Genomic DNA, 27,281 nt, shown 5'->3' on the forward strand with positions numbered 1-27,281 from the left:
GGAAGACCAATTAGAAGGCTCTTGGAATAATCAAGGTGTAAGATAAGATGGGCCTGAACCTGACTGGAGCAGGTGGAGGTCATTCAAGTGTCTGGATTCCTAGACATTTTGGAGGTGGCATAGGCATGACTTGCTAATGGATCAGATATAGAGTGATAGGAGTAAAGGATGTTTCCAATGAATGACTCCAGGAAGACTAAATTTGAGGTTGTGTACAGAGAAATCTTGGTTTTAAACATGAAATTTTAAATTACTTTCTGACTCCCAAGTGGAGATATCAATTGGGCAGTTGTATTTACAAGACTCAAGTTCAGGAGAAAGGTCCAGGCTAAGAGACCTAAGAAATATGGGAGGTCCCATCCTGAGTCAGGATGAGATCCCTATGGGATTGAGTGGACAGAGACCTGAGCATTGACATACGTCTATGTTTAGATTCGAGGAGATGAGGGGCCAGAAGAGGGAGCAGACCGTGAGGTAGGGTGAAGATTGGTGCCGTTAAGAGAAAGGTGGGTCCCCTGAGGCAAGTGAGTAGGTTTCAAAGAGGATCAACTTTTCAGGTATTGCTGATCAGTGAAGCCAATGTGGATTGAAAATTGTCCAGTGTAGAGATAATGGGTAACTTTGACTAAAGCAGGTTCAGTGAGATCAGGCAAAAATCTGATTGGAGTGGGTTTGACAGAGACTGATGAAAGGAATTGAAGGCAGGTTTTTTTTGTTTTTTGTTTTGTTTTAAGATTTTATTTGAGAGACAGAACATGGGAAGGGGCAGAGAGAGAAGCAGACTTCCTGCCGAGCGGGGAGCTTGACCCCAGGACCCTGGGATCATGATCCAAGTCACCCAGGTGCCCCTGAAAGCAGTTATTTCAACTCTTGCTGTGTTTTTCAGAAATGGGATGTGTGATAAAGGGTGTTTTGTCTTTGGATGCAGGATATTACAGCTTTTGTTGTGGATAGGAATACTTTAGAGGGAAAATTGAAGAGAGGAGAGAGAGGTCTTTGAGCAGGCAGGAGGGAATGGCATCTCAGGCGCACACTGGGACATTAAGCAACATTCCTAGCAATGTGGGAAAGGCGGAGCATATTGAGTAGTAGGTAGTGTGAGGCGAGATTTTGTGGAAGTTACTTTGTTTTTCTTAGTGAAATGAACAGAGGGCTGGGAGGTATTGTTGCATGTTTGAGGAAAGATGTGAAAGTAGCAGGATTAATGGGCAGTAGTATGACCAACTTGAGGTTAAGAGGAGACCAGTTGTCATGGTTTTATTTTTTTCCCCAGCCACCTGATACTGAGAAGTAGGAGTAGGCAGCTTTTTATCAGGCTTCAGGTTCTAACATAAGTACAACTAATGGAAAGAGGGCTAGTGGAGTAGATGTGGGAGTGATTATAATGATGGAGAGTGGAATATAAGGGCTGGGTAAAGAAGCAAGAATATGAAGTGAGGGAAGAAGAGTGAAAAAGGCTGTTTAGGTCACTGAATTGGTGCAGGGTTTGGTGGGGTTGAGAACCAGTTGGAGCGGGGGCTAGAGGAAGAGAGGTGAAAAGATGGGTGGTATTTTGGATAGTAGTTTTTTTTTTTTTAAGATTTTATTTATTTATTCATGAGAGACAGAGAGAGAGAGAGAGAGGCAGAGACACAGGCAGAGGGAGAAGCAGGCTGAATGCAGGGAGCCTGATGTGGGACTTGATCCCCGGGACTCCAGGATCACGCCCTGGGCCGAAGGCAGGCACTAAACCGCTGAACCACCCAGGGATCCCCTGGATAGTAGTTTGTTCACAAAAATAGCCCTAGTTTGTTGACCCCTGGTCTGGATCACTGAATATAACTGTGAGGTTTTGGGTATCTGTCATTGTGGCGATGTGTTTGTAGCACTATCTTAGATTAAGTTTTAGAACTTTCATTTTTTCCCTTGGGTATATCTTTCTACATACATGTCTGAGAAGTCCTACAGAAACTCCGTTATTAAGCTCCAGGAATGAGCTTAGCTAAATTTGAGGAGGGTAGTGGTATTGTTCAATTCTTACCGGGTTAAGGTACACTTCACTTGTGAGTCTAGGCCCTTAGAATGTGTTCTCATAAGTATAGAAGTGGTGTTTGGAAGCTACTCTAGCCATCGGATGGCCACATCCTAGGTAGATAGAAGATATTCAGCAAACTAGGTTTCAGCAGCCTGTTTGTGGGTGAAGGAAAAAGAAAGGTTTGGTATTGTATGTATGGACCATGCTCTAATGAAAAACGTTCAGTAGTTGGAAGTTCAGTACCTTCTGACACCTGCTTCCAGCCCTCTGATGCATCTTGGAGTTTGAGACTGTAAATCCACAGTATCCAGATTATAATGGCCATATACTTGGCATTGGTCTCCAATTAGGTCTTGGCTACTATATGCCTAGCTTTCTGAAAATACACATTCATGTTAGGTTTGTGTAAGGAATGGGTGAAAAGCTGATCTTTTTTTGTTCCTCCTTCATTTTAATCTGTTGCTTGATAAGAAATCCTGTTAGAATCCATTTTATTGATCACAAGGAGGTAGATTTTTAAAAAGTTACGAATTATATTTGAAACTGTTGGATCAAGAAATGGCAGTATTAAATGGCTAGTATTTCTAGCTAAGCAGATTGGTTTAATATAAGATAGGTGGATTTATTCAAATCATCAGTATTTAAAAGATGTTAACTATTTCTAAATACTGACCCCAATGTTAAGTACCTTAGAAACTAAGGAAATCTGAGGAAAAAAGCTCAGCTTCAAAAATTTAAGATCAAATGTGATTTGGTCACCATTTCTAATCAAAGAATTGTGTGATGCAGCCAGTATCACTGTCACTGTAAGCTTACAGCTTAGTTCAGATGCGGCCAGAACCTGCTGATGCTTACAGCCTGAAATGGGGCAATTCCTGAAAATCTCCTGAGACCTCCCTATCACTATGCAAGTTCCAGTTCAGTAATGAAAGGGAAGGCAAAAGGATGGTTTGGTTTAGTTTGGCTAAGCTGTTACATAGTGTCTCTCTTGAAGAAAGCCATCTTTAGGGTGTATCTTTCTACATACGTGTCTGAGAAGTCCTACAGAAACTCCGTTATTAAGCTCCAGGAATGAGCTTAGCTAAATTTGAGGAGGGTAGTGGTATTGTTCAATTCTTACCGGGTTAAGGTACACTTCACTTGTGAGTCTAGGCCCTTAGAATGTGTTCTCATAAGTATAGAAGTGGTGTTTGGAAGCTACTCTAGCCATCGGATGGCCACATCCTGGGTAGATAGAAGTAGATAGAAGATATTCAGCAGACTGTGTGTGGACTGAAGAAAGCCATCTTTAGGCTTTCTTCAAGAGAAAGGCCAGCATGGGCCGTGGGACGAACACATTCTAGGTATAGCCTGGGGGATATTAGACCCCAGAAGACATTCTATTGTTTGAGAATTCTTACCTTAAGGACATCTCAAAAGTTTCCCAAATCGCTGGTGTGATTTTCTATGGCAGTTAGTGAGCAGCATGTAATAGGGTCATTTTGTTCGACAAATAGTAAAAGGTGTTACTGAGGGGGATATGTATACTGAAAAAATTCATCATCTTAAAAAGCTTGCAGCTTAACTAGGGAGATGAGACAAGCTGCTCAAATTAAAGATCCTGGCTGGAAGTGTTTGCCGATAGTCTACTCATACTTTATATCAAAAAGAGTATCTCAGGACCCCTGGGTGGCTCAGCGATTTAGCACCTGCCTTCAGCCCAGGGAGTGATCCTGGAGTCCCGGGATTGAGTCCCACATGGGGCTCCCTGAATGGAGCCTGCTCCTCCCTCTGCCTGTGTCTCTGCCTTTCTCTCTCTGGGTCTCTCATGAATAAATAAAACTAAAAAAAAAAAAAAAAAAATCTCATACTATTTTAAGGAGACAGCTGACAGGATAAGTGACTCTGGAGACTGACAATTCAACAGAAGTTCTTTGGGTAACTCAGGTCAATCTTCTGCAAAATGTGGGGTTTACGAGATGACCTAGGGCTTTTTTTTTTTTGTCTTGAACTTCATACAAAGGAAAATAACTTTATATGCTCTTCAGCCCAATCCACAGAGTTGGCTATTTTACATTTGGGTTTTTTTTTGTTTTGTTTTTGCTATTTTTAAGATGAAGGACGTTTTGTCAGGCTTGAGGAGGATGTGAATCTGGTAAAACACAGTTGTAATCATGGACTTGTGCTAGAAATCCAATGATATAATTTGCAGAAAACTTTAATATCTAAACTAATGGTATAGTAGAGTACACTATACTATCAATAGTCTCATCTATATTGATTAGTAAATGTAGTGAGTCAAGGAACTGTTTTAAAGAATATACCTAATGGATACCTGAACTACATACGTATCACCTGGAGATGCTGTTAAAATGCAGCTTTGGCACCTCTGGGGTCAGGCACCTCCCATTTACTTCCCGTATGCCTTCCCCACTGCCTATAAATCCAGTCTCTAAAGCTATAGCTTTTTTTTTTTTTAAAGGTTTTTATTTATTCATGACACACACAGGCAGAGGGAGAAGCAGGCTCCTTGCGGTGGGGAGCCTGATGTGGGACTCAATGCCAAATGGAGGCAGACGTTCAAACTCTGAGCCACCCAGGTGTCCCAAGCTATAGCTATTATTAACTCAAGTCTGAGAAATAAATATTTAGTTGCCCATATGTTAAATACTGAAACAGGATTCCCTGATGAGAGAACAGTCTAGTTATCCACGGGCAGGAGACCATGACTTCCTGTGACATGTCGGAGGAGACTTTGGTTGTCTTTCAGATGGGATTAGAACATCTCCATTCAGAGGACTGACTGCCATTTATCTGCACATGAAAGAGATGGGCTAGAAGAGCTTTATAAAAGTTTTTGGTATAGGTTTCCATCAATTTATTTTCTGTATTCCTTAAAAACAAAACAAAAAAAATCACAAGTTTAATACTAATGCTTTAAAGTACTGTACACTGAAAGGAAGCCGACTCTCAGGCTGCGAGTTGGTCTATGTTCTCTTTACTTCTGTTTGCCAAATGTTCTTCAATAATTTCTGCAAAGAGATTCCTCTTCAAAAGATTATATGCAAGAGGTAAAAGCTGGCCAGCAACTTTATGAAAATACTGAAAAATAAAAGAATGTAACATTAAGCAGAGAACATAGCAGATGCCCTAGTAAGTAGCAAAAAATACACAGAAAAAGCTGTTAACAAAGCACTGTCCAAATCATTTTAGCTACTTTCTCAATTGGTTAGGAAGTGAATTGACACATTCTGTTCAAGAGGCCAAACTTGTAGTTTTAAAAGACTTAATGGTACATCTTGAAGAAAATTCTGAAGAAAACTAAGTTATAAGTTAAAATTTTAAGCTTCCTTAATTCTCTTGGATAAGGATCATCATTTTTACCTTAAGGGCATCTTAAGGTAAACTATATGCTCAAATGCTTTTTTTCTTCTCTAGTGTTATCCCCAGTTAAGATTTTAATCATCATTTTCCTTAGTTGATACTATATGAAGAGGTATGCGGAATTTGAGTTATCAAGTCACATTTATTCCCTTTTATCTTCAAATTTTCTGCTCCCCAACCCACCATGTAACCCAGCTCCATCCCTTGTCACTGCCTTGGTTTTATCAAGTGACTTAGACTACTGCTATTTTTATATATACTTAAAGAGAACCTGGGAACGCTTCTGTTGATGACATTTAGCACTTACTAGATGCTCAGTACTGTGCTAAGTCTTTTCATATGTTGTTTAGTACTCAGGCCAATTATTTTCAATTAAACTGATTCAGTTTTTGGCAGGCCCAGCATTATTCTGATTGGTCAATGACTTATTCTAGCTGTTAAACATTTTGACTATTTTTTCTAATAGCCATATATAAGGCAGGCAGAAAAATATTGTAATATGGTCTACAGCAGAGTTCTCAAAATAGCCTGCTCTAATTAGCCTGACCTGGTAACAGGTCAGAAATCCAAATTCCTAAGAGTCCCCCAAGAACTCAAACCTTGGTGGGGGGGCAGTAGGGGTAAGTACACCAATCTGTTTGAATAGCCATCCACATGATTGTGATACATGCTGAAGTTAGCACCTGCTTTAGTCTTGCTGCTCACACTAGTCTACAGGCAGTAGCATTACCAGTACCCAGGAGTACAACAAATGCAGTCTCAAGCCTCACCCCAGATGCACTGAAGCAGTCTGCATTTTAACATTATCTTCAGATCTTTATATAGTTTACAGTTTGGGAATTACTGATTTAGACACTAACTCTGGAACTGTCTGCCTGTGAACCTGAGCAAGATGGTTTACCTCTTGTGCCTCGTAGGTGACCCATAGGTTAAATGAGAAACTGTGTGTGTGCGTGCGTACGCATGTCCACACACACACGCAGACATCTCAGCTAAAGGACCCAGGTACAATGGTGTTGGAAAAACGGCCCAATCTTACACAGCTACTAAGTGGGAAAGATGTTATTTAAAACCAAACAATGTAGCCTTAGGAACATGTTATAGACTCTACACCTTGAGGCAACCACAGTGAATAAGCACTGATTTAACTGTTAGGTAGGTTTTTCCTATTTAATAAGCAAAGGTCATGATGATTAAAAACAAAAACTATATTTTATTTTATTTTTTAAAAAATTTTATTTATTCATGAGAGAGAGAGAGAGAGAGAGGCAGAGGCACAGGCAGAGGGAGAAGCAGGCTCCATGCAAGGAGCCCAATGTGGGACTTGATCCCAGGACTCCAGGATCATGCCCTGAATCGAAGGCAGACGCTCAACTCCACCCAGACATCCTGAAAAACTATATTTTAAATAATTTCAATTAAAGCCTATTTTAAGATATAGTAGCTCCCACCTATTCACAAGGGATAGGCTTCAAAACCCCGAGTGGATTCCTAAAACCATGGACAGTACCCTATTTATGCTGTTTTCCTATACATATGTATGATAAAGTTTAATTTATAAATTAAGCAAAATAAGAGATTAGTGAGAACATAAGATAGCTTCTATTACAGTATATTGTTATAAGTGTTCTACATGAATGTAGTGGCTTTCAAAATATTGTACTAACCCTTCATATAACAGTGTGACATGATAAAATGCCTACATAGTATGATGGAGGTGAATGACATAGGCATTGTGATACAACGTTAGGTCACTATACTGCTCTTCTGACAGTATCTCAGAAGGAGGATCATCTAATTCTGGTCCACAGTTGACCACAGTTAACTGAAACCACAGGAAGTGAAACCATGGATAAGGCGGGGTAGGGGGCTGAAGGAGGTGGGGACTACTAGGTAGTATTTATTTTTCATCTAGGAATTCAAACAATAGAACAAATACCCCCCACCACCACAGCGGAAAGCCAAATGGAGCCCTATGAAAGTTTTATGTGCATACCCATACACACATCCAACTAAAGGGGCATATATATTCCTATAATACATCTAATAAGAAATTCACTTTAATGTAAACCTGAAGGCAGGCAAATAATCTTGGTTATTTACCTTTGGCAGAATACAAAGTTAATTTCAAATATTTTCAGACATCTGCTTATCAAAAAGTTCATTTGGGGAAAAAAAATTCATTGAACACACAAGCTGAATTTATATCCTACCCCTGCTATTGAGGGCATAAATATTCATATTCTGGTATGCCTGTATGTGGGGTGAAGTAGGGAAGAGAAGGTCTGGTGATGGCTGGGAAGTTGTTTGTTTGTTGTTTTTTTCTTACTCACGTGTGAGCCGTAACAAAAGAGATCCATTCCTAGCTCAAGCCCCATACCATAGTCACATTCATCATTAGCGAACTGCACAAAAGTCATCATTTCCTGGATGGGAGCAAAAGCTTTTAGTCTGTCCTCATCACTAGGTGCCTCAACGATGGTCTTGCAAATTCTCTTGAGGTTGGCTGTAAGAAACCAAGGATATAAAAAGATGATCTACACCCATCATCAAAGATAAAAAGATTCTAAGTTGGGTTTTTCCTCATCAATTTTTGTAACTATTGCAACAAATGCCACCTTGGGTGGTACTAGAATTTAAAATGGCAATTTATAATTTAAGAAAAATGGCTTAACAAAAAAGATTTGTGTATTAGCAAACGGTGACTATTTTACTATAGATATAGTTGCAATCACGATTATACATAAGCTTTTTAAAGGTTTTTAGTAGGCTAGTCCATAGATCAACAAACTGTGGCCAAATCTGACCCACCCTGTTTTTAACTGAACTCACAGAATGTTTTTCCATTTTAACTGGTTGGAAAAGAACAAAAAATACGGCAACAGAGATCATTTGTAGTCCATCTCTGGGCTAGTCCATATTAGGAGTTGGATTAAAACAAACAAACCCTCCAAAACAGGCCATAAAGTTTTCTCTTTATTGCCCTGTCCTACCTGTTGTACTAAAAACACAGAGAAAAAGACAATATAAGAAATAAGAGATCATTGCCAAATTAAATCTTAAATTTTTTTTTTAAATTTTTTATTTATTTATGATAGTCAGAGAGAGAGAGAGAGGCAGACACAGGCAGAGGGAGAGGCAGGCTCCATGCACCGGGAGCCCGATGTGGGATTCGATCCCGGGTCTCCAGGATCGCGCCCTGGGCCAAAGGCAGGCGCCAAACCCCTGCACCACCCAGGGATCCCGCCAAATTAAATCTTTACCAAAATGTGGTCACAGTAAAAGTACAATTGAGGTAAGAACAAATAGAAAACTTTCAGCATTTATCTAGATTTAAAAAGCCAGTGGCTTAATATTTTTGTTTTGGCTTTTGGTATTTTTTCCCCCACTACTTTCTGGATGCCAGTGTACATCAGATCTCAGGATGCATATAAAGATATTGAACAGTATCTCTAGACTTCTTTTTTGACAAGCTATTTCCATGAGAATAATCCAATAGTAAAAGTACGGCCTGACTGACCCTAAAACTTGAGCTTGCTCTTTATCCCTAAAGTCTAGTGACTATCCCACAAAAGGCATACTTATTTTCTCAATACATACAAAGAAGACCTTCCACACATGTTCACATAAGAAATACATTACCATCTGTTTCAGGGAGTTCTCTGTACCCAACATCATTTTTATCTACTGGAACAACCAAGCCTGCACCATGAAAGGTCTTTGTCACGACCTAAATTAAAAAAAAATAAATATATATATATAACTATTGGTAAACAAAATAGACATGGTAGATAAAAACAACAAACTCTCCAAAATATATGCACACAAACTTGCAATACTTCTGTCAAAATGTAACATTTAATGACTTTTCATTTAATCTGGAACCCACAAAGTTTAATACTATTTCTTCAAAGTTAGCTAAAAGCCCAAAATCAGCTCTTTGTTTTAAAGTCTTCTCACTTAAATCTCTAGATCTTAAAATCTATTTCACTCACATGACCCCACTCTGTGGCTTCTTTCACTCTTTCTTAAGTAATAAAGGACAAATTATTCAAAAGAAGTTCTCAGACAATAGCCCACCATTTGGAGGAAAAAAGTCATATCTTACTCTTTATACAAAAATAATTTGCAGCTGGATACCAGAATTAAATGTAAAAATAAAACCAATGAAACTACTAGAAGGCAAATATTTTTAATAATTTTAGATTGGACAAAGAAAAGACTTCTAGACTTGACTACAAAAAATTTTAAAAATCAAGTAAAAATCAAGAACAAAAGATACTGATAAAAAATACCTGCAATATATATCACAATAAAAACAGGATAAATGTCTTTAAACTAAAAGGAGTCTTACAAGGAAAAGGCTAACATCCAACTTAAAACCCAAGTAACAAAGGTGAGTTCTAACCCTGACAGAAAAATGTTCAAACTTCAGGCAGTTCACCGAAGAAATACAACTAAATGAAAAATACTTAATGTCCTTTATAATCAAAGAAATACTAATTAAAATAATGACACATCATTTTATATTTATGCAAATGGAAAAGACTAAATACCTAGTAGTGGCAAGGGTATGGGGAGAACCGGCACTCATACATGCTGGTAGGAATATAAACTAGCTTAACTCGTACATGGTAGTTCTGCAAACAAAGAAAACAAAAAACTCCACAAAACGAAATACCAGCAAAGAAAAACAACACACAAAATCACTCTAAATCACTCTGGACCTGGCAATACTACATCTAATAATTTCTTCTAAGGAAATAAGTATGCAAAGAAAGGTACAGAAGGTTATATATGGCAGGATTTGTATTTGTGAAAAAAAAATTTTTTTAATTAAGATTTATTTATTTATTCATGAAACATGGGGGAGGGGGGCAGGCAGGCAGAGACACAGGCAGAGGGAGCAGCAGCAGGCTCCATGCAGGGAACCTGATGTGGGACTGGATCCTGGGTCTCCAGGATCACGCCCTGGGCTGAAGGCGGCGCTAAACTGCTGAGCCACCCGGGCTGCCCTATTTGTGACAAGTTTTAAGCAACCTAAGCTATGAACATAAGCACAGTGCCCTGTAGCCATTCTAAAATGAAATGATAATAATTGGAAGCCTAAAAAAGGCAGGTCACAGAACAGTACTGATCATGACAGAAGAAAAAACCAGTGATATAGTTACTGGCCTAGCTTCTCTTCCACTCAGGCTGACACAACAAAACCACGGGCTGTACATAGTTTCGTATTTTTCAGATGTTTAACTGTCCTAATTTTCCATAAAGAGATATTAGCAAAGTGCCAGAATCCTAATTTTATTATGAAAAATAGGATTACAAATTTAGAAAAACCTGTGCAAAGGTGGGGGATTTTGATGATGCCTTAGATTAAGGCATCAAAATTAGAGGACAGAATGATGGAATGATGTATCCTCATTTTATAGCAACATTAAATCAGTGTTCATTTTTAAAAATGAAATCTAGGTATAAAAAAAGGTAAAGTGCATATAGGCAATCAGTAAGATGGTGTGGAAAGAAAGCTAAATATCAAAGATGTGAATGTTGGTCTCAGGGAGGTCACTTACAAGTTTAAACAAGAAACAAAGCCTCTATAAACCTTGATTTACTGATCTATGACACAGGATGATAATTCTTCCTCTGCGATTTGTTGGAGAGGTCACATGAGATAACTCATGAGGGCTTTGCATTCCAAAGCATGATAAGGTATCATCAGAATACTACATAAGAACAAAGTCACTGGGCAGCCTCGGTGGCCCAGCAGTTTAGTGCTGCCTTCGGCCTGGGGTGTGATCCTGGAGTCCTGGAATTGAGTCCCACATAGGGCTCCCGGTGTGGAGCCTGCTTCTCCCTCCGCCTGTGTCTGTGCCTCTCTCTTTCTCTGTGTCTGCCATGAATAAATAAATAAAATCTTAAAAAAAATAAAGAATTGAAAAAAAAAAGAACAAAGTCACTAATGCACATATACAAGTGGAATTGAATTTTTCAGAACTAGAAAGATATGAATTAAATGAATATCCAACAAAAAAGAACAAACTTTTTAATAGAAAAAGAACAAAAAGCAAAATTATCAACCTGTTGTCTCTGGGAGAATAAAATCATGGTTGTCTTCTTAAGTTCTTTTTTTTCCCTTTATGTTTTTACCAGTTAGTTTCGTGGACAAAAAAAAATATTCTTTTCTAAAAAGAAACCTCATGGGGAAGGGAGCCAGGCCAAACATACGTATGAAATTTAAACTCCAATGTCATCTTATAGTTACGGGGAAGAACTGAGGAAATCTCATCTGAAATAAATTATAATTGATGGTAGAAAAATAAGGCTCTGATGAAAGAATTTGCTATCAGTTATTTTGTCCACAGAAGTGTAGTACTTAGTTAAGATAAATTAGGAATACATAAATATGAGGCAAGAAATGCTACCATTCTTTCTACTCATTAGGTGGGAGAGGCTCCTTTTGGAAACTAGGAAGGTAAATGGCAACATAACACCTTGAAGTAATTTTAAAATGCCCCCCCGGCCCCCGCAGTGACTTTCAATAACCAAATACACTAACTACTTAGTTACCAGTGCTAGTTTATCTAGGAATAACTAGTACTTAATTTGGCCTAGAACTTTCAGATGAACCAGCCGCTGCCCTCATTCCACAGTGACAGATATCCTTCTTTACCAGATGTAAAATCCTATAGAATTCTTATTCACCCCAAAGCAGAATTCTTCTATATTGTCTGTTAACTTATTCTGAAATTTTTAGGTGAAAAACCAAAAGGAACCAAGATCCAGAAGTCTTTGCTGTTTACAAAACACTCCATTCATACTAGGTTTTAGAAGAGATGCAAAAGGAAATGCTAATAGGATCAACAAGGGAAGAGACAGGACTGCTTATACACACATTTGCTGCAGAAAATGAGCAAATCTTAATGCACACCGTCCTCCAAAAGAGTGAGGCACACCTTCATAAAACTACTCCCCCACAACACCTTGTGCTAAAACAACCATTCTTAGCCATAAAAAAAGAAATTTAAGTAAATACTATGCACAAAGCTTCTTTCACTCAATTTTATGAGATGAATAACTGTAAAACAAGATTAAAAGAGTAGGAAGTCCTGGCATAAGCTAGCAACCAGAGCAGCACTGTCTCTTCAAGTGACTCAGCCTGCTAACCACCTCTGAGAGCCACCCAAGCCCTGCTTCGGTGCATCCTTCTAGCAATCCCAGTACTGGGCAGTCCTGGAGGGAGCCCTTGAGGGGTCACATCTAGCTTTTCTTAGGATGGAGCAGAAGAGAGGGATAAAGTGTAGGAGGGAAGGACTCAAGAGAGGAAAAAACCCTATTAAATAGCAAAACAGTCTGAGACTAACAGATTTAAACCATACTTTCTTATCTCTCTGTTTCATCTTCATGGTTCTCTGTTCCAGTGAGTACCCCAGTTCTCTGGCTGCTTCTGTGAGTTTTTCATCTATGTTTTTCAAGAGACTAATTTTCTTTTTATCTGTTACTTCCTTAAGTTTTTTCATCAGAAATAATCTGAAAAAGAAGTAAAAGCCCTCATTATTATGCAGGCCACTATACTAAGTACACAGATCTCGGGAAGTTAAGGGAATGTGTTATAGACATCAAATTCCATGCAAGAAAAAGACTGCAGAATAATTATCAACAGTTCTCTCAAAATCCCGAATAGGTTTCTTCAAACAAGAGAAAAGCAATATAATAAAATATAAAAGATGTTTAAAAAGCTGACATTCAAATAAATTTTAAGCCGTATCACTTGACATTCACATTTCATACTGCTTTGGGGAAGTATAGCATAACAGAGGAAAATAGTATGTACATACCAAAAAGGATTTTTTTTTTTTAATTTTTATTTATTTATGATAGTCACACAGAGAGAGAGAGTGAGAGGCAGAGACACAGGCAGAGGGAGGAGCAGGCTCCATGCACCGGGAGCCCCACGTGGGATTCGATCCCGGGTCTCCAGGATCACGCCCTGGGCCAAAGGCAGGCGCCAAACCGCTGCGCCACCCAGGGATCCCCCCAAAAAGGATTTTTAAAAAAGAACCAGAGGATACTTACAATACTTAAGATCAGATTTTTTTCAAATGTTATCTAACAGGTTTGTTGTAAGACAAATTTAGAAACTAAAAAGAAATCAAAGCTAATTTATAAGCACAATCTAAATTTTTTTTTTTTTTTTTTTTTTTTTGAGAGAGAGAGAGAACACACAGGGAGCAGAGGAAGACAGAATCCCAAGCAGGCTCCATGCCCAGCACAGAGCCTAATGTGGGGCTCATCTCACAACCCTGAGATCATGACCCAAGCTGAAAACAAGAGTTGGATGCTTAACCACCTGAAGCCACCCAGGCACCCCCAAAATTAAACATGTGAAAAGTACAATACGTTAATGCCACTTATAGAAATAACTTCATGTTTTATCATAACCAAGTTAAGACTTTGCCAGCAGAGAAGGTCAAGTGTAAGACAGAGAGCTTGCAACAGCATTCAGTTGGGACACACAACTCAATCCCATTCCTCTCTAGCCACCTCCAGACTCTGAGGAAACTTGCTTCTCTTCACTATTAATATTTGACAGTTTGCTACAGGCTTGGCACTGTAAAAGAGCTTAGAATAGAGTGGGTGCTATTCTTATCCCTATTTTACAAATAAGGAAACTGAAGACACATAGGATAATCAAATTACCCAAAACTATAGAATTAGTATTAAGTAGATTAAAGTGCACAGAAGCCAAAGACCACCAAAATCGCTGTCTTCAGATCACAGTACATATATTACACTTAATATTACCTTCAATCTTAACCAGCTGGATTTCAAGAGAATGTATTTACATTAACCATAAAAAGCAGATTGATCGTATCAAGCCTACATAAATCAATCTTTATGTCTTCCTCACCCTGTCTGGCATATAGGGATACAGAGCTTCAAGTACTCTGTGCCATTTGTTTTCATACTTCCATTCATATTCTATACCCTTGCCCTGAACACCCTTCTTCCCAGTCTTTGTAGTAAGTTCTTATACATTCATCTAGGTAAAATATCCTGTCTATGAAGGCTTCCACCACGAAAGGTACTTAGTAGCTGTCTGCCCATACTTTTTTTTTTTAAAGATTTATTCATGAGAGATACCCAAAATATATAAAGAACTGATACAACACCCCAAACACAAATAAATAATCCAATTAAAATATAGTATCTCTTTTCTCAAAAGACAGAGATGGCCGACAGACACATGAGAAGATGCTCAACATCACTCAAGGAAATGCAAATCCAAACTACAATGAGGGGCAGCTGGCTGGCTCAGTCAGAAGGGCATGTGACTCGATTGTGGGGTTTTGAGTTTGAGTCCCACGCTGGGTGTAGAGATTTACTTACATACATACATATATACATACATAAATACTACAATGAGAGACTATCTCACAACACTCAAAATGGCTAAAATCAGTAACACAAGAAGCAACAAGTATTAGTGAGGATGTGGATAAACAGAAAACCTCATGCACTGTTGGTGGGAATGAAAACTGGTACAACCATGGTGGAAAAAAGTATGGAGGATCTTTAAAAAATTAAAAATAGACCCACTATCTGATCCAATAGTCACACTATTGGGTATTTACCCAAAGAACACTAATTCAAAAGGATATATGCACCCCTATGTTGATTGCAGCATTAATTACAATAGTCAAATTATGGAAGTAGTTCAGGTGTTCATCAACAGAAGAATGGATAAAGAAGATGTGGTATAGGATACCATGGAATGTTATTTGGCTCTCAAAAACAAATGAAATCCCTGCAACAACATGGATGGATCTAGAGAGTATACTGCTTAGTGAAATAAGCCACTCAGAGAAAGACAAATACCATGATTTCATTCATATTCAGAATTTAAGAAGCAAATGAAAAGGGGGAAAAAAGGACAAACCAAAAAAATCCAGATCCTTAATTATAGAGAATAAATGGATGGTCACTAGAAGGGAGGTGGTGGGGATTAAGAGCACACTTATTTATTTATTTTTTTTTTAAGATTTTATTCAGTCAAGAGAGAGAGAGAGAGAGAGAGAGAAGGAGGGAGGGAGGGGCAGAGACACAGGCAGGAGAAGCAGGTTCCATGCAGGGAGCCTAATGTGGGACTCGATCCTGGGTCACCAGAATCAGGCCCTGGGTTGAAGGCGGCGCTAAACCGTTGAGCCACCTGGTCTGCCCCAAGAGCACACTTATCTTGATGAGCACTGAGTAATATATGGAACTGCTGAATGACCTGTACACTTGAAACTAATATAACACTATATGTTAACTATAAAGGAATAAAATAAAATAAAATAAAATAAAATAAAATAAAATAAAATAAAATAAAATAATAAATAAAATAAAATAAAATAAAATATTCTCTCCATTATATCACAATGTGAAAAAAATCATATTCATCAGTGTTACCATCAATCTCACTTAAAAAGTCTGTAGGTAGTGTAAAGTGATCAAGCTCACAATGGTGGTTACAAGTTTCCTTGACTCTAATGTTTGCTTTTGAAATCTTAAATTTTATTACTGACAACAAATAAAGTCACAATTGTTTTCTTTGGGTCATCTGAGAACATGTTTGCCTGATACTCATTTCAAAATATCCAGAGTTTGTATGTAAGTAAACTAGTGAAGTTAAGCTACCAACTTAAACACACAAAACCATTTTCCTTGAGACAAACCTTAACATCTGAGTATGCAGACATCCTCTTCACATCATTCCCATTTCACCACAGGGAATGTTAAAGAGATGTATGTACTTGATGGCAGAGATTTAATAATCTCTACTGCTTCATGACTGACATTCTTAAATGACATTTGCATTATATTACTTCTGTGAATAATACAATAACAACTGCAAGTCTGGTGCCACTGCCTTGATTTCTGTCAAGTGTCATCAAATTTACCCATCATTACCTTTGTGCCACTGGTGCAAAATGATAGATCACAAGTCGTTTTGAACTCACAGGCTGCTAAAAGTATTAGGCACGCCTGAGAATCCACACATCAGAGTTTGATAACTGCTAGTTAGGCTTCTGAATACATATAAGAACCTCCTGGGTTACTGGTTAAAAAAGTACTCTGAGCTTACGTTTGAAAAATCACTTCTCCAGTAATAATCCACATTACCCAGTATGGTGAGGTAGGGTTGCAAAGAATATGGACACAGCAGGGAAGGAGGGAAAAAGATTATCTGACAAGTTTTCTCATGATCTGATCTATTGGCCACATTCTTTTACTAAGTAACAACTGTTTTACATAGTATTTGCATACAAAGTAAGCATTTATTAAATTAATGTTCATTTCAAATGTTCATTTAAATTTAACTAAAATTATAGAAGTACAATTTTGGACTACATTTAGATATAGTTGTAACACGTATTTTAAAAAGACATTCCCTGAGTCTTATTGTAGATGTACTGAAGAGGCATCTCTAGAGGTAAGACCTACATACAGAGCTCAAGGTACAGTACTTTTAACCAGTAACTCATGAGGTTCTGATACACAGGTTTGAAACCATTAACTAAATAGTAGTTATCAAAGAGTAGTCTGGGGACCCTGTGGGGTCAAAACTATTGCTACAATTGTTTTAAGAAAGGAATAAAAAGTGAAGAGAAAAAAAAATTCTTAGTTTTATGGTCCAAAGATAAATATTTTATATTTTATAGACAATAGGAAAATGGAATCATCCCACACTACTCTTATTTGATCTCTTCACATAATGTATTAAACATCTTTCCAAATAGATAAATCAATAACCTGGCATTAAAGTGTACTGACATTCTATATTAATTTACCTAATTTTCTCTATTGCTGGATGTTTTCTCCAATTTTTTGTTTTAAAATAATTTCTAATATATACACATATTTGTGTACCTGTCCAAAATTTCTTTAGAAAAATAGCTAGGAGTGCCTGGGTGTCTCAGTGGTTAAGCCACTAACTCCTGATTTTAGCTTAGGTCATGAACTCGAGGTCCTGGGATCAAGCCTCATGTTAGGCTACATTCTCAGCATGGAGTCTGCATGTCCCTCTCCCTCTGTTCCTCCCCTTTGCGCTTTCTCAAATAAGTAAATAGAATCTTAAAAAAAATAAAATAAACAGCTAGAAATGAAATTGCTGATTTAAGAGTATAACGGTTCATGTAGTTCAATACCTGGCCATGTTAATTATTTGTCAAGAAATCTGTGAAAAATATTTATTTTTTTAAAATATTTTTATTTATTCATGAGAGACACTGAGAGAGAGAGACAGAGAGACAAAGAGACAGAGAAGCAGAGAGAAAAGCAGGCTCCATGCAGGGAGCCTGATGTGGGACTCGATCCTGGGACTCCAGGATCACGCTCTGGGCAGAAGGCAGGCGCTAAACCACTGAGCCACCCACAGATCCCTGTGAAAAATATTTAAATAACCTATTCCAACTACTCTCTATAAAGGTTTTACCAATTAACAGTTCTATCAGTAAGATTTCTTACATCCTAACCATCACTGAGTATTACCATTATTTAATCTACTAATTTTTGCTGGCTGAATTTGCATTTCTTTGGCTATTATTTTTAAAGATTTTATTTACTTATTTGAGAGAGAACATGGGGGGGGGGCGTTGGGGGAGACAGAGAAAAGCAGACTCCCCGCTGAGCAGGGAGCCTGATGCAAGGCTCAATCCCAGGACCCTGAGATCCTGACCTGAGCATAACTGATGCTTAACTGAGCCACCCTGGCATCCCTTTCTTTAGCTATCGTTAAATCCTGCACAAACAAACTAGTTTCTCTGGGCATAAAAATAATTTGTTTATTACAAATGGTCCTCCTTATAAAGACCTTCTTCAGGTTGATATAGAAATAAACTGGGCAGCCTGGGTGGCTCAGCAGTTTAGCGCCGCCTTCAGCCCAGGGCCTGATCCTGAAGACCAGGGATCAAGTCCTGTGTCGGGATCCATGCATGGAGCCTGCTTCTCCCTCTGCCTGTGTCTCTGCCTCTCTCTTGCTCGCTCTCTCTCTCTCATGAATAAATAAATACAATCTTAATAAAAAAAAAAAAAAACTGAGTGTGCTGATTAAGTAAAAGAAGGAAATAAAATTAGGTACTCAAATACTTTCTGGTTTTCACCTAAATTATAAATTTATTACCAATGTTTTTGTGTGTGTGTTCTCCCAGAAGTTTAAATTTTTTTTTTTAATTATCAGAACAGTCTTGGACTATCTCAGACAACCATTTTATCTTTCTTTTTTAAAGAGATTTTTAGTAAGACTAATAAGACTAATGAAAAATTAGGCATTTTTGCATGCCCAAAGTATTTGCGGAAAAAATAAACGATTTATGGAGTATCTATTACAGAGCAAGTATTGTGCACAAGGAAAAGCATCTCTGCTCTCATGGAACTTATGTTAATGCAAGAGAGAGACAATAAACAAGTAAACAACTACAGTTTCTAATAAAAATACCACCAATTAAATGGAATAAATCTCAACAGCTTAAAAGAATATATAGATTATAAATAACAAACATTTTATAAAAAACTCAGAGGTATCAGAAGACAAAGAGTTTTGGACATCTACCACATAGTTGCTCTTTTAGATACATCAGTACGTATGCAGCAGTCTAGAAGGGGCACTGGTTGATGTGGTTTAAATTATCTACTGTAAATTTACACTATTAAGCTGCACAGAATATCTGGGTATTTTTTTTTTTTCGATTTTATTTATTTATTCATGAGACACAGAGAGAGAGGCAGAGACATAGGCAGAGGAAGAAGGTGGCTCCCTGTGGGGAGCCTGATGCAGGACTTGATCCCAGGACCCTGGAATCACAACCTGAGCCAAAGGCAGATGCTCAACCACTAAGCCGCCCAGGCATCCCAAAATACATCTTTAAAAAATAAGGTTATTAAAAGAGGTCACAGAAAACATGATCTACTTATATATAAGGTGACAAAGAGTGCTTTCTTCATTTTATTAGAACGTGAACTGCATAGCTGCTGCCAGATGGCTTCAGGTCACAGTCTGTGGCTGGTATAGTGTGGACGGGCTCACTCAACTCCATTCCAAGCGCCTTTTACATAAGAGCTTGCTACATTTCCCACACTACTCCTCAGCTCAGGCTCTATGTGGGGCCTAGCTTCAGATACAATCCCTTGAAAACCAAAAGGCAGAAGAGATACTAGGTGGACACTGTGTATCTGTTTCTACTAGTGAGTACAGTTAGGGGTACCTGATGGTTCTATAGCACTGCAGTGCAGATTTCAGTGCCTGGTCCTTAAATTCCATCACAGTTGAGGCAGAGGCAGGGCATCCCTTTTACTACCACAGGTTAAATCAAAGCCACTCATGTCAGAAGATCTTGATTCCCCATAGTGGCAGAGTGAGCCAGTTCTGCCACACAACTGGCATTCCTGGAGGCTTGGTCTGCTCCATTGGTCCTTCCAAGAATTTTATGAGCACCTGACTTTTTTTTTTTTAATTCTAGTATAGTTAACCTATAGTGTTATATTAGTTTCAGATGTACAATATAGTGATTCAACAATTTATGAGCACCTGCTTTTACCGCATTAAATCTTTGTTAGAACTGTACCCAATGGGTTCTTATAATAAACTCTTAATGATGGTTTTTAAAATGTATAAAAATCTTTTGATTTTGCTATGGGACTAATGAAATCAAGTCAAGATTAATATTTTCCTTAAAGTAATTAGTTACATAAGAGTATTTTTGTTGTTGTTGTTGTTGTTTGTTTTGTTTTGTTTTGTTTTGGTAAAAAGTAGAACAGTAATATGGATAAGAGTATCTGCAAAAGTCCTGGAAATGATTTTTAGAAATCTAAAGTTTTGGAGTTACCTCAAAGGTGGACTGATATAATAGTACAAAAATTGTAACCAAATATTATAGATGAGAGATTAAAATATTTTCTTACTTGATTGCAGCAAACACATTATCTCCATTTTGAACAATTATGCAGTTTTTCTTTGCTTCATTTGTACCAACATATACAGGAAGTTCATCAGGAGAATCCCTGTTCAAGCAAAAGATATTAAAAATTTAGCTTAATTTAAAAGGAAAAAGCATAATTTAAAAGGAAAGGAAAAAAACCAGTGAGGTTCAACCTAAATAATCCACTCATCTTAGGGTAGGTGAGAATGACAATATCAAGAACATCAGATACTATGTATCCATCAATCAAAGGAAAATATGTCCTTCATCTTGGGTGAGTCCAGTTAATGCCTATTTATACTCATTAGAAAGCTTGGTAGCTGCATTTTAGAGAAGAAAAGATCCTTTACCTGAAATATCCCATGTGGAATTGAGTTTTATTATCTCCAATAATAATGGTCTGGAACTCCGGAGGATCATAGTAAAATCTCCAGTGAAGGTTAAAATTCAGGCTTGCTGATTTTTTCATTTTATGTTTTCCGGCAAGGATATCATAAGGACCCACTAACTGAAGTCCAAGGCTTGTGGAAAGTGAATCTATAAGTTAAGTAAGTTTATTTAGATAATAACTTTCTGAAGGCGGATAGGAAATAAGATCTTTTATTTGTAAACTATTTCTAAGCAACTTTCCTAAAAAAAAAAAAAAAAGAGAGAGAGCTTCCAAAGTAAAAGAGCTTCAGTTATATTTGAAGACATCAGTCATACTCAATGAAAAATCAGAGCAATGAAAATGTGGCACTTATATTTAAGATTTTCTCCTAAATTTACCACTGATTACATTTCAAACATACTGCTGTTTCTTATTTTGTATTCTCATGGGCAGTATTAGAGCTTTGAACACTTACCTTGTCTCATTACTATGTTGTTGTTAGCCGCAAGTATTTGTAGCACACCCATATTAAGGGAGAGACAAGACAGTAAGTGAATATACATTAAGGAGGGTAAACAGTTTACTTAATATAAAATGTGCCTAATGAAAACATTTCCTTTCCCCTCCCCCTACCTCAGCTATCACTCTCAATCCCCTTGCCTCTGGACAACCCTAATCCTAGATGATTCTATCTTCTTTCTCCTTCCACAGATCACAAAGGGAGATTGGTTAAATGAAACCAGTCATGGAATGTAAACTTCAAACGTACGTGTTCAAAATACGCTTTTACAACATCAGATGGGTTCTTGTTGCTTCTTTTAAGAGAGAATAAGCACTCCAGGCGGGACCTGGATATGTATGAAGGTGGGAATGGAGAGAGGAAGAAAATTCTTCCAAGAGGTAACAACATGAATAAAGGCCTAGAAACCGTTTATTTAGAAGGGGTAAGTGCTTAGGATAGCATACTCTAATTTTTAAAGCAACAACAACAAAAAACTAGAGTCACCCATCTCATTAGCCAGAGATACCAAGGTTAATAGTCTGGTACACAATAACAATGTTTTCTTCCCGTCTATGATATTTTAAAGGAAATCATGCTGTAATTTTTTTTTGTTTTCTGTTCTGTCTTCAAATTTACTGAGTATTTTTCCATGCTATTAAGTATTTTTTCATAATTTTTAATAGCTGTATGATATGATATTCTATTGATAGACATTTATTGCTTTAATTCTTTTACTCTTCTAAACAATGCTTCAGTGAATGTCTTTACTAATACATGGTTTTTCTGTTTGTTTTTAAGTAGTCTCCACACCCAGTGTGGGGGGCCAATGTGGAACTTGAGTTCACAACCCTGAGATCAAGACCTGAACTAAAATCAAGAGTTGGATGCTTAACCAACTGAGACACCCAGGGGCCCCTTTGCTAATATGTTTGTGCAGTCATAAATATTTTTAGACAAATTGCTGCATAGTTTAAGTGTTTTGCTATACGCCAAAATTCACTTATCTACTAATCCACATTTCCATCAATAGTGTATGGGAGTATTTCTCTCCCACTTGTGAAAACATGTGAAAAGCAACTCTGTCACAACTACTACCAGTTCTTTGTGTATCCTTCCAGAGATAGTACAAACACACAGAAAGGACATAGGAATATGCGTGTCCTTGACTTTTTTCAAAACTACAAATGGTAGCATACTCTATACACATTTTTCACTTGAAATATTATCTAAAATCTACCTTGTTCTTTTAAAACCATGAGTATCCATTGATAGATGTGTTACTGATGGGCTTTAAGCCATCTCCCATTTTTGTTTCAATAAATATCACTGAACATAATTTTTGGTTTACCTAATCCCTGAGTTCCTAGAAGTAGAACTGCTCATTTATACTAAAACTCCTGCAACCTATCAAAGTACTTGTTTTCTCTCAAACCCTCATCAAAGCATGTTGTGAAATTATTTACCTTTGCAAGTATAACAGGTGATAGTCACATATTATTATAGCATTATTTTATATTTCTCTTAGACAGATCTTTGAAAAAGTTCCTTTTCTGTGAACTGCTTAGATCCTCGGTCCGGTTTCCTACTGTCTTTTCCACTGGTAGAAGCAGGAGAATGATTCTGGAGCAACTCACCAGCTGGCTTTTCAGGATCAAGCTCTTCACAGAACTTCCAGAAGTGATAGAAATCTTCAGGCAGAGAAAGCTTATAATGATTTTCTACTTCTTTTCGAAGGTCACTGGAGACATCAGCTTCACAGGGTTTACTCTTCTTCACATCAACTGTTTTTTCACACTGAAAATCAACATACAAAACTTTGTTTCCCCAGAAGTAACAATATTGCTCATTTTTGTTCACTCAGCTCTGATACATGTTTTCTTTAAAACTACAAATGGTATTTCTGAATAAAATCCAGGGATTCTTTTGGGCAAAGAGAAAAGGAAAACAGTGTGTATAATACATAGCAGTCAAGAGGGATGCACACATCAAGTCCTTAAATATATTTCTCTAAGATTATGGAAACAAAATAAAAAACAAGTAAAAAAGGTAAAGATCAGGAAGAACAAGCAATAGGCAGGTTTTGCTTTGAGTAAACAGGTCATCATGCCTTTTGTTTAGACTCAGTGATCACACCAGAAACCAATTATCAGAAATAACTAGATAAAAGGGGATTTGTCAGTTAAAACAGTTATTTCAGAAAAGGCATTTTAATGCCAGCATTAGGCTTAAAACTCAGTCTCTAGTATCTCTGCAGTATGTTCATTGTGTAAGTGTGCTATGTTTTATGTGTATTTGATAAATTTCTATAAAGAAAATGCTCAGTTGGAGGTTAGGTATCTTTTGTAAATAGCAATCAGTTTTTCTCTTTCTAGGAGCCTAACTCCTTTCTTTTTAGATTAAGTTCCTTCCTTTTTATTTTCCTCTCCACCTGTATTAGTGCTTCTCAACCAGAAGGGATTTTGCCTCCCAGGGGACACACTTAATAATGTCAGAACTTTTTAGCTGTCATAAATTTAGAAGAGAATGCTGACATTTTGTGGAGGAGATGCCAGGGATGCTGTTAAGCACTATACAATGCACAGGGATAGCTCCCTTAGAACACTTATCAGGTACAAAATGTCCTTAGTGTGAGGTTGAGAAACCTAGATGTTTCTCATAGTCATATTCTTCCATTTTCCCAGCAGGCTCGGGTTTGATATTACTTTATGCATTAAGGTATACAAAATGTATTTATGAATTAGATTATATGTAAGAATGTTGATAGCTGTTTCTAAGAACAGAAAACAGAACAAATGAAAAGGCCTACTGGTAAGAGGATACAAAATTACAGGATTTCAAACAATGGAATATTCTGCCCAGGGAAAAGGAAAATAGAGCCACACACAACAATATAGACCAGTCTTAATAATATGTTCAATGAAGGAAAAAAAAAAGTCCTCAAAGTTTACATGCAGCACGACAGCCTTAGGTTTAAAAACAACAAATAGGGCAGCCAGGGTGGCTCGGCGGTTTAGCGCCGCCTTCAGCCCAGGGTGTGATCCTGGAGACCCGGGATGGAGTCCCACGTCAGGCTCCCTGCATGGATCCTGCTTCTCCCTCTGCCTGTGTCTCTGCCTCTATGTGTCTCTCATGAATAAATAAATAAAATCTTTAAAAAAAATAAAAACGAACAAATAAATATTGTTTGTGATAAAGTTATAAAAAGGTGGCAGGAGAAAACAAAATTGAGGATGGTAGCTACATAAATGGAGTGTCAGAAAGGCTGAAAAGATAGGCGAGGAATGAATACACGCAGAGCTATCGTTAAGTGTTTCAGTTCTTGGGTAGGGCAATGGATAACAGGTGTTTTTTTATACTATTAAATAAGGTAAAAGAGGACCATGCATTGACCAATAACAGTTTATTTTACCAAGGATTATAACGTGTCTGAGATCATAAAAAATAATTGAACAAAAAGGCTGTTGAAATATGGACCCAAAAATGGATACTGATAATACTAAAAACAATACTTAAATAATATTAAATACTTATTATGCACTTACCATGTGCCAGATCACTGTTCTAAGCACTTTCTATGAATTAACTCATTCGATGCTCACAACTACCTTCCAAGCTAGATACTATTCTTCACGTTTTACAGATGAGAAAACTGAAGTTAACCTCCCTTGGGTCCTTAATTAGAAAGTGGAGGCACAGTTATACCCAGGTGGGCTGGCTCCAGCGCAGATTCATCCACATTATGCTGCTTCTCCATTTACATGCACAACAGTGGGAACATATCAAGTGCTGACCTATCCTCCCCTTTGTTTTTATAATGGTCTTTGGTTAGGCTTTCAAAGACTGGTTCAAACTTAAATGTTAGAAAGAAAAACCTTAATCTACTTTGCTGAAAGGCAGTTTTGCCTAATGGTTAGGTTGCCTGGGTTGACTCTTGGAGCTTCTGCTTTCCAGCTGTCACCTTGGGGAAGTTCCTTAACCTGTGCCTTATTTTCTCATCTACAAATAGGGCATATGATAGGTGTATCACAGGGTTGTTAGAAGTAAACTGTTTCGGGATCCCTGGGTGGCGCAGCGGTTTGGCGCCTGCCTTTGGCCCAGGGCGCGATCCTGGAGACCCGGGATCGAATCCCACGTTAGGCTTCCGGTGCATGGAGCCTGCTTCTCCCTCTGCCTGTGTCTCTGCCTCTCTCTCTCTCTGTGTGACTATCATAAATAAATAAAAAAAATTTTAAAGAGAAGTAAACTGTTTCTAAAAATACACTTAAGAGTCGTACCACATAATAATATAAATGCCAGCTCTTACTGTTAGCTGCGGTCTCCACAGACTCCTTTTGATATTTTATTTCTATCACTCAAAGCAGTTTATAGCACTTTCTACAGGAAATAAGTATTTTTTTAGCTTTGTCTTACCTCACACATTATTTCAGCATCCTCAAATCCCCAAAAACTAGAATTTAGAGCAGCTGTCCCCTTCATAAGCTACACTCATCCTTGACTCTTCACCTAGAAAGCATGAGCCAATATAAGTGATGCCCAGAACAGGGCCCTCCAACAGTTAACCTAACGCTGCCCTGCTCTATCCCGCTTATAATACAGTGAAGTGATTTTTCTGAAAACTGTCCTTATCACAGTGATACTTCTTTCCTGCCTGACTCGCCTAATTGCTACAGAACTTCTGAAATCGTGCAAAAGTCTGAGAACACGCACATACTCGATGCGCAACCCCTCGCTGGCGCCTTTATGACCAGGTCCCATTTCCCATCTCCGAGTCCAGCCAGGCCGAGCTCCGCGGGACCCAAACATCCTCTACACTTATTTTTCATCCCCTGTTTCACTTTTCTGCCCCCAAGAGCAGCGTCCACGTTGAACTGCCCTAAAAGATCTCCTGAGCCACCCCCTGGGCCTCAGACCCTCCTTCAGGGTTTCCGCAGCACCCGACACAACAGCATTACAATGCCAACAAAGTATTCACAGTAAGGTAGAGATGCGCGGTGCGCAGCCTCCGCAGGTGGGCCGACGCGGCCGTGACTGCACGACGCCTCTGGACACCGCGGCGCCCGCACTGCCGGCGTATCATCGGTTTCCAGTCACTGTTGCTGGTTGAACGAATGAACCACTGCTTCCCAGGGAACCGCACCGGGAGGAGGGCGGAAAAATGCAAGGGCGCTCCCTGCTCCAAACCCCAGCAGAGCGGGAAAGCGCGGCCCCGGAGCAGACCGCCGTTCCGGGAATACAGCAGCCGCTCAGTGATTGCCGGATAAATGCAAGGTGCTGCCCCTTGGTGCCCTCTCACCCAAAGCGCCCTGCGGATCCCACACACCCTCCATGGCAGTACCTGCTGCCCCTCCCCGCCGGGCTTGCGTTTCCCGCCGCCGCCAGCCATTCTGCAGCTGCGGCGCCCGCGGAATCCCGCGGAATCCCGCGTCCCGCCGACTGCTTCCGGGCGCCGCCGACTACTGCCGGGTCAAGAGACACCAATCCGGATCCTCGCGCCGCCGGAGCCGCACCAATGAAAGGGAAAGGCTCCGCCTAGGCTCCGCCCCACAAGGCCCGAGGAGGCGGCCGAGGCTCCGCCCACCCGAGCGCGGCCGGAGGGCGCTGCAGCTGCGGGCGCATCTCCGCGCAGGCTCCTCCCCGCGCACGCCCCTCCCGCTCCCGCCAGGGACGCCCCGGAGAGCCGAGGCCCGACGTCGGGTCCGCGAAGGTGGCCCTGCCTTCCTCCTCAGGTGCTGACCCGCGGCAGGGCTGGATGTCCCGCCCTGCCCTCACCCAAACCGTCGTTCTACCTTCATTTTTATTTATTTAAGAGATTAAATCGCTGTCTTCCTCCCTTCATCTCTCCCTCCTCCACGATACTATTCTTACCTAACGCGAATTCATCGTTCATTACCTCTCGCAAGCAAATCGGTTTCCCTCACGGTTTCTCTGTCAGCCGTGTTACGGTCTGGATCGCGCTTACTAGCCCGTGCCATATGCAAAGTGTAGTCGCAGAACCATCAACGTCAGCATTCTGGGGAGAGTGTTAGATATTCGGAACCTCAGGCCCCCCGCGGGCTCACAGAATCAGAACCCGCG

The 27,281-nt window shown here is 39.0% G+C and overlaps 1 protein-coding gene across 6 annotated transcripts; it reads right to left on the reverse strand.

Moving 5' to 3' along the window:
- Nucleotides 1-4,841: 4,841 nt before the first annotated feature.
- HPF1 (histone PARylation factor 1) lies at nucleotides 4,842-27,281 on the reverse strand. Of its 6 annotated transcripts, XM_038573582.1 has the most exons (10): nucleotides 26,542-26,599; nucleotides 25,617-25,709; nucleotides 22,841-23,000; nucleotides 21,180-21,191; nucleotides 20,685-20,871; nucleotides 20,318-20,416; nucleotides 12,754-12,904; nucleotides 9,020-9,107; nucleotides 7,711-7,883; nucleotides 4,842-5,095 (listed from the first exon to the last, which is right to left on the reverse strand). In XM_038573582.1, exons 2-10 carry the CDS (start codon nucleotides 25,680-25,682, stop codon nucleotides 4,964-4,966), a joined length of 1,068 nt encoding a protein of 355 aa, XP_038429510.1. In that variant the 5' UTR covers nucleotides 25,683-25,709; nucleotides 26,542-26,599; the 3' UTR covers nucleotides 4,842-4,963. The 6 variants fall into 6 exon arrangements, with proteins under 6 accessions (XP_038429510.1, XP_038429514.1, XP_038429512.1 ...); XM_038573586.1 differs by lacking the exons at nucleotides 25,617-25,709; nucleotides 26,542-26,599 and adding an exon at nucleotides 27,097-27,281 and having other exon boundaries at nucleotides 4,848-5,095; XM_038573584.1 differs by lacking the exon at nucleotides 25,617-25,709 and having other exon boundaries at nucleotides 4,848-5,095; nucleotides 26,542-26,679.

This window comes from Canis lupus, chromosome 25 (assembly GCF_011100685.1).
Source record: "Canis lupus familiaris isolate Mischka breed German Shepherd chromosome 25, alternate assembly UU_Cfam_GSD_1.0, whole genome shotgun sequence".
In the NCBI taxonomy this organism is placed as follows: Eukaryota; Metazoa; Chordata; class Mammalia; order Carnivora; family Canidae; genus Canis; species Canis lupus.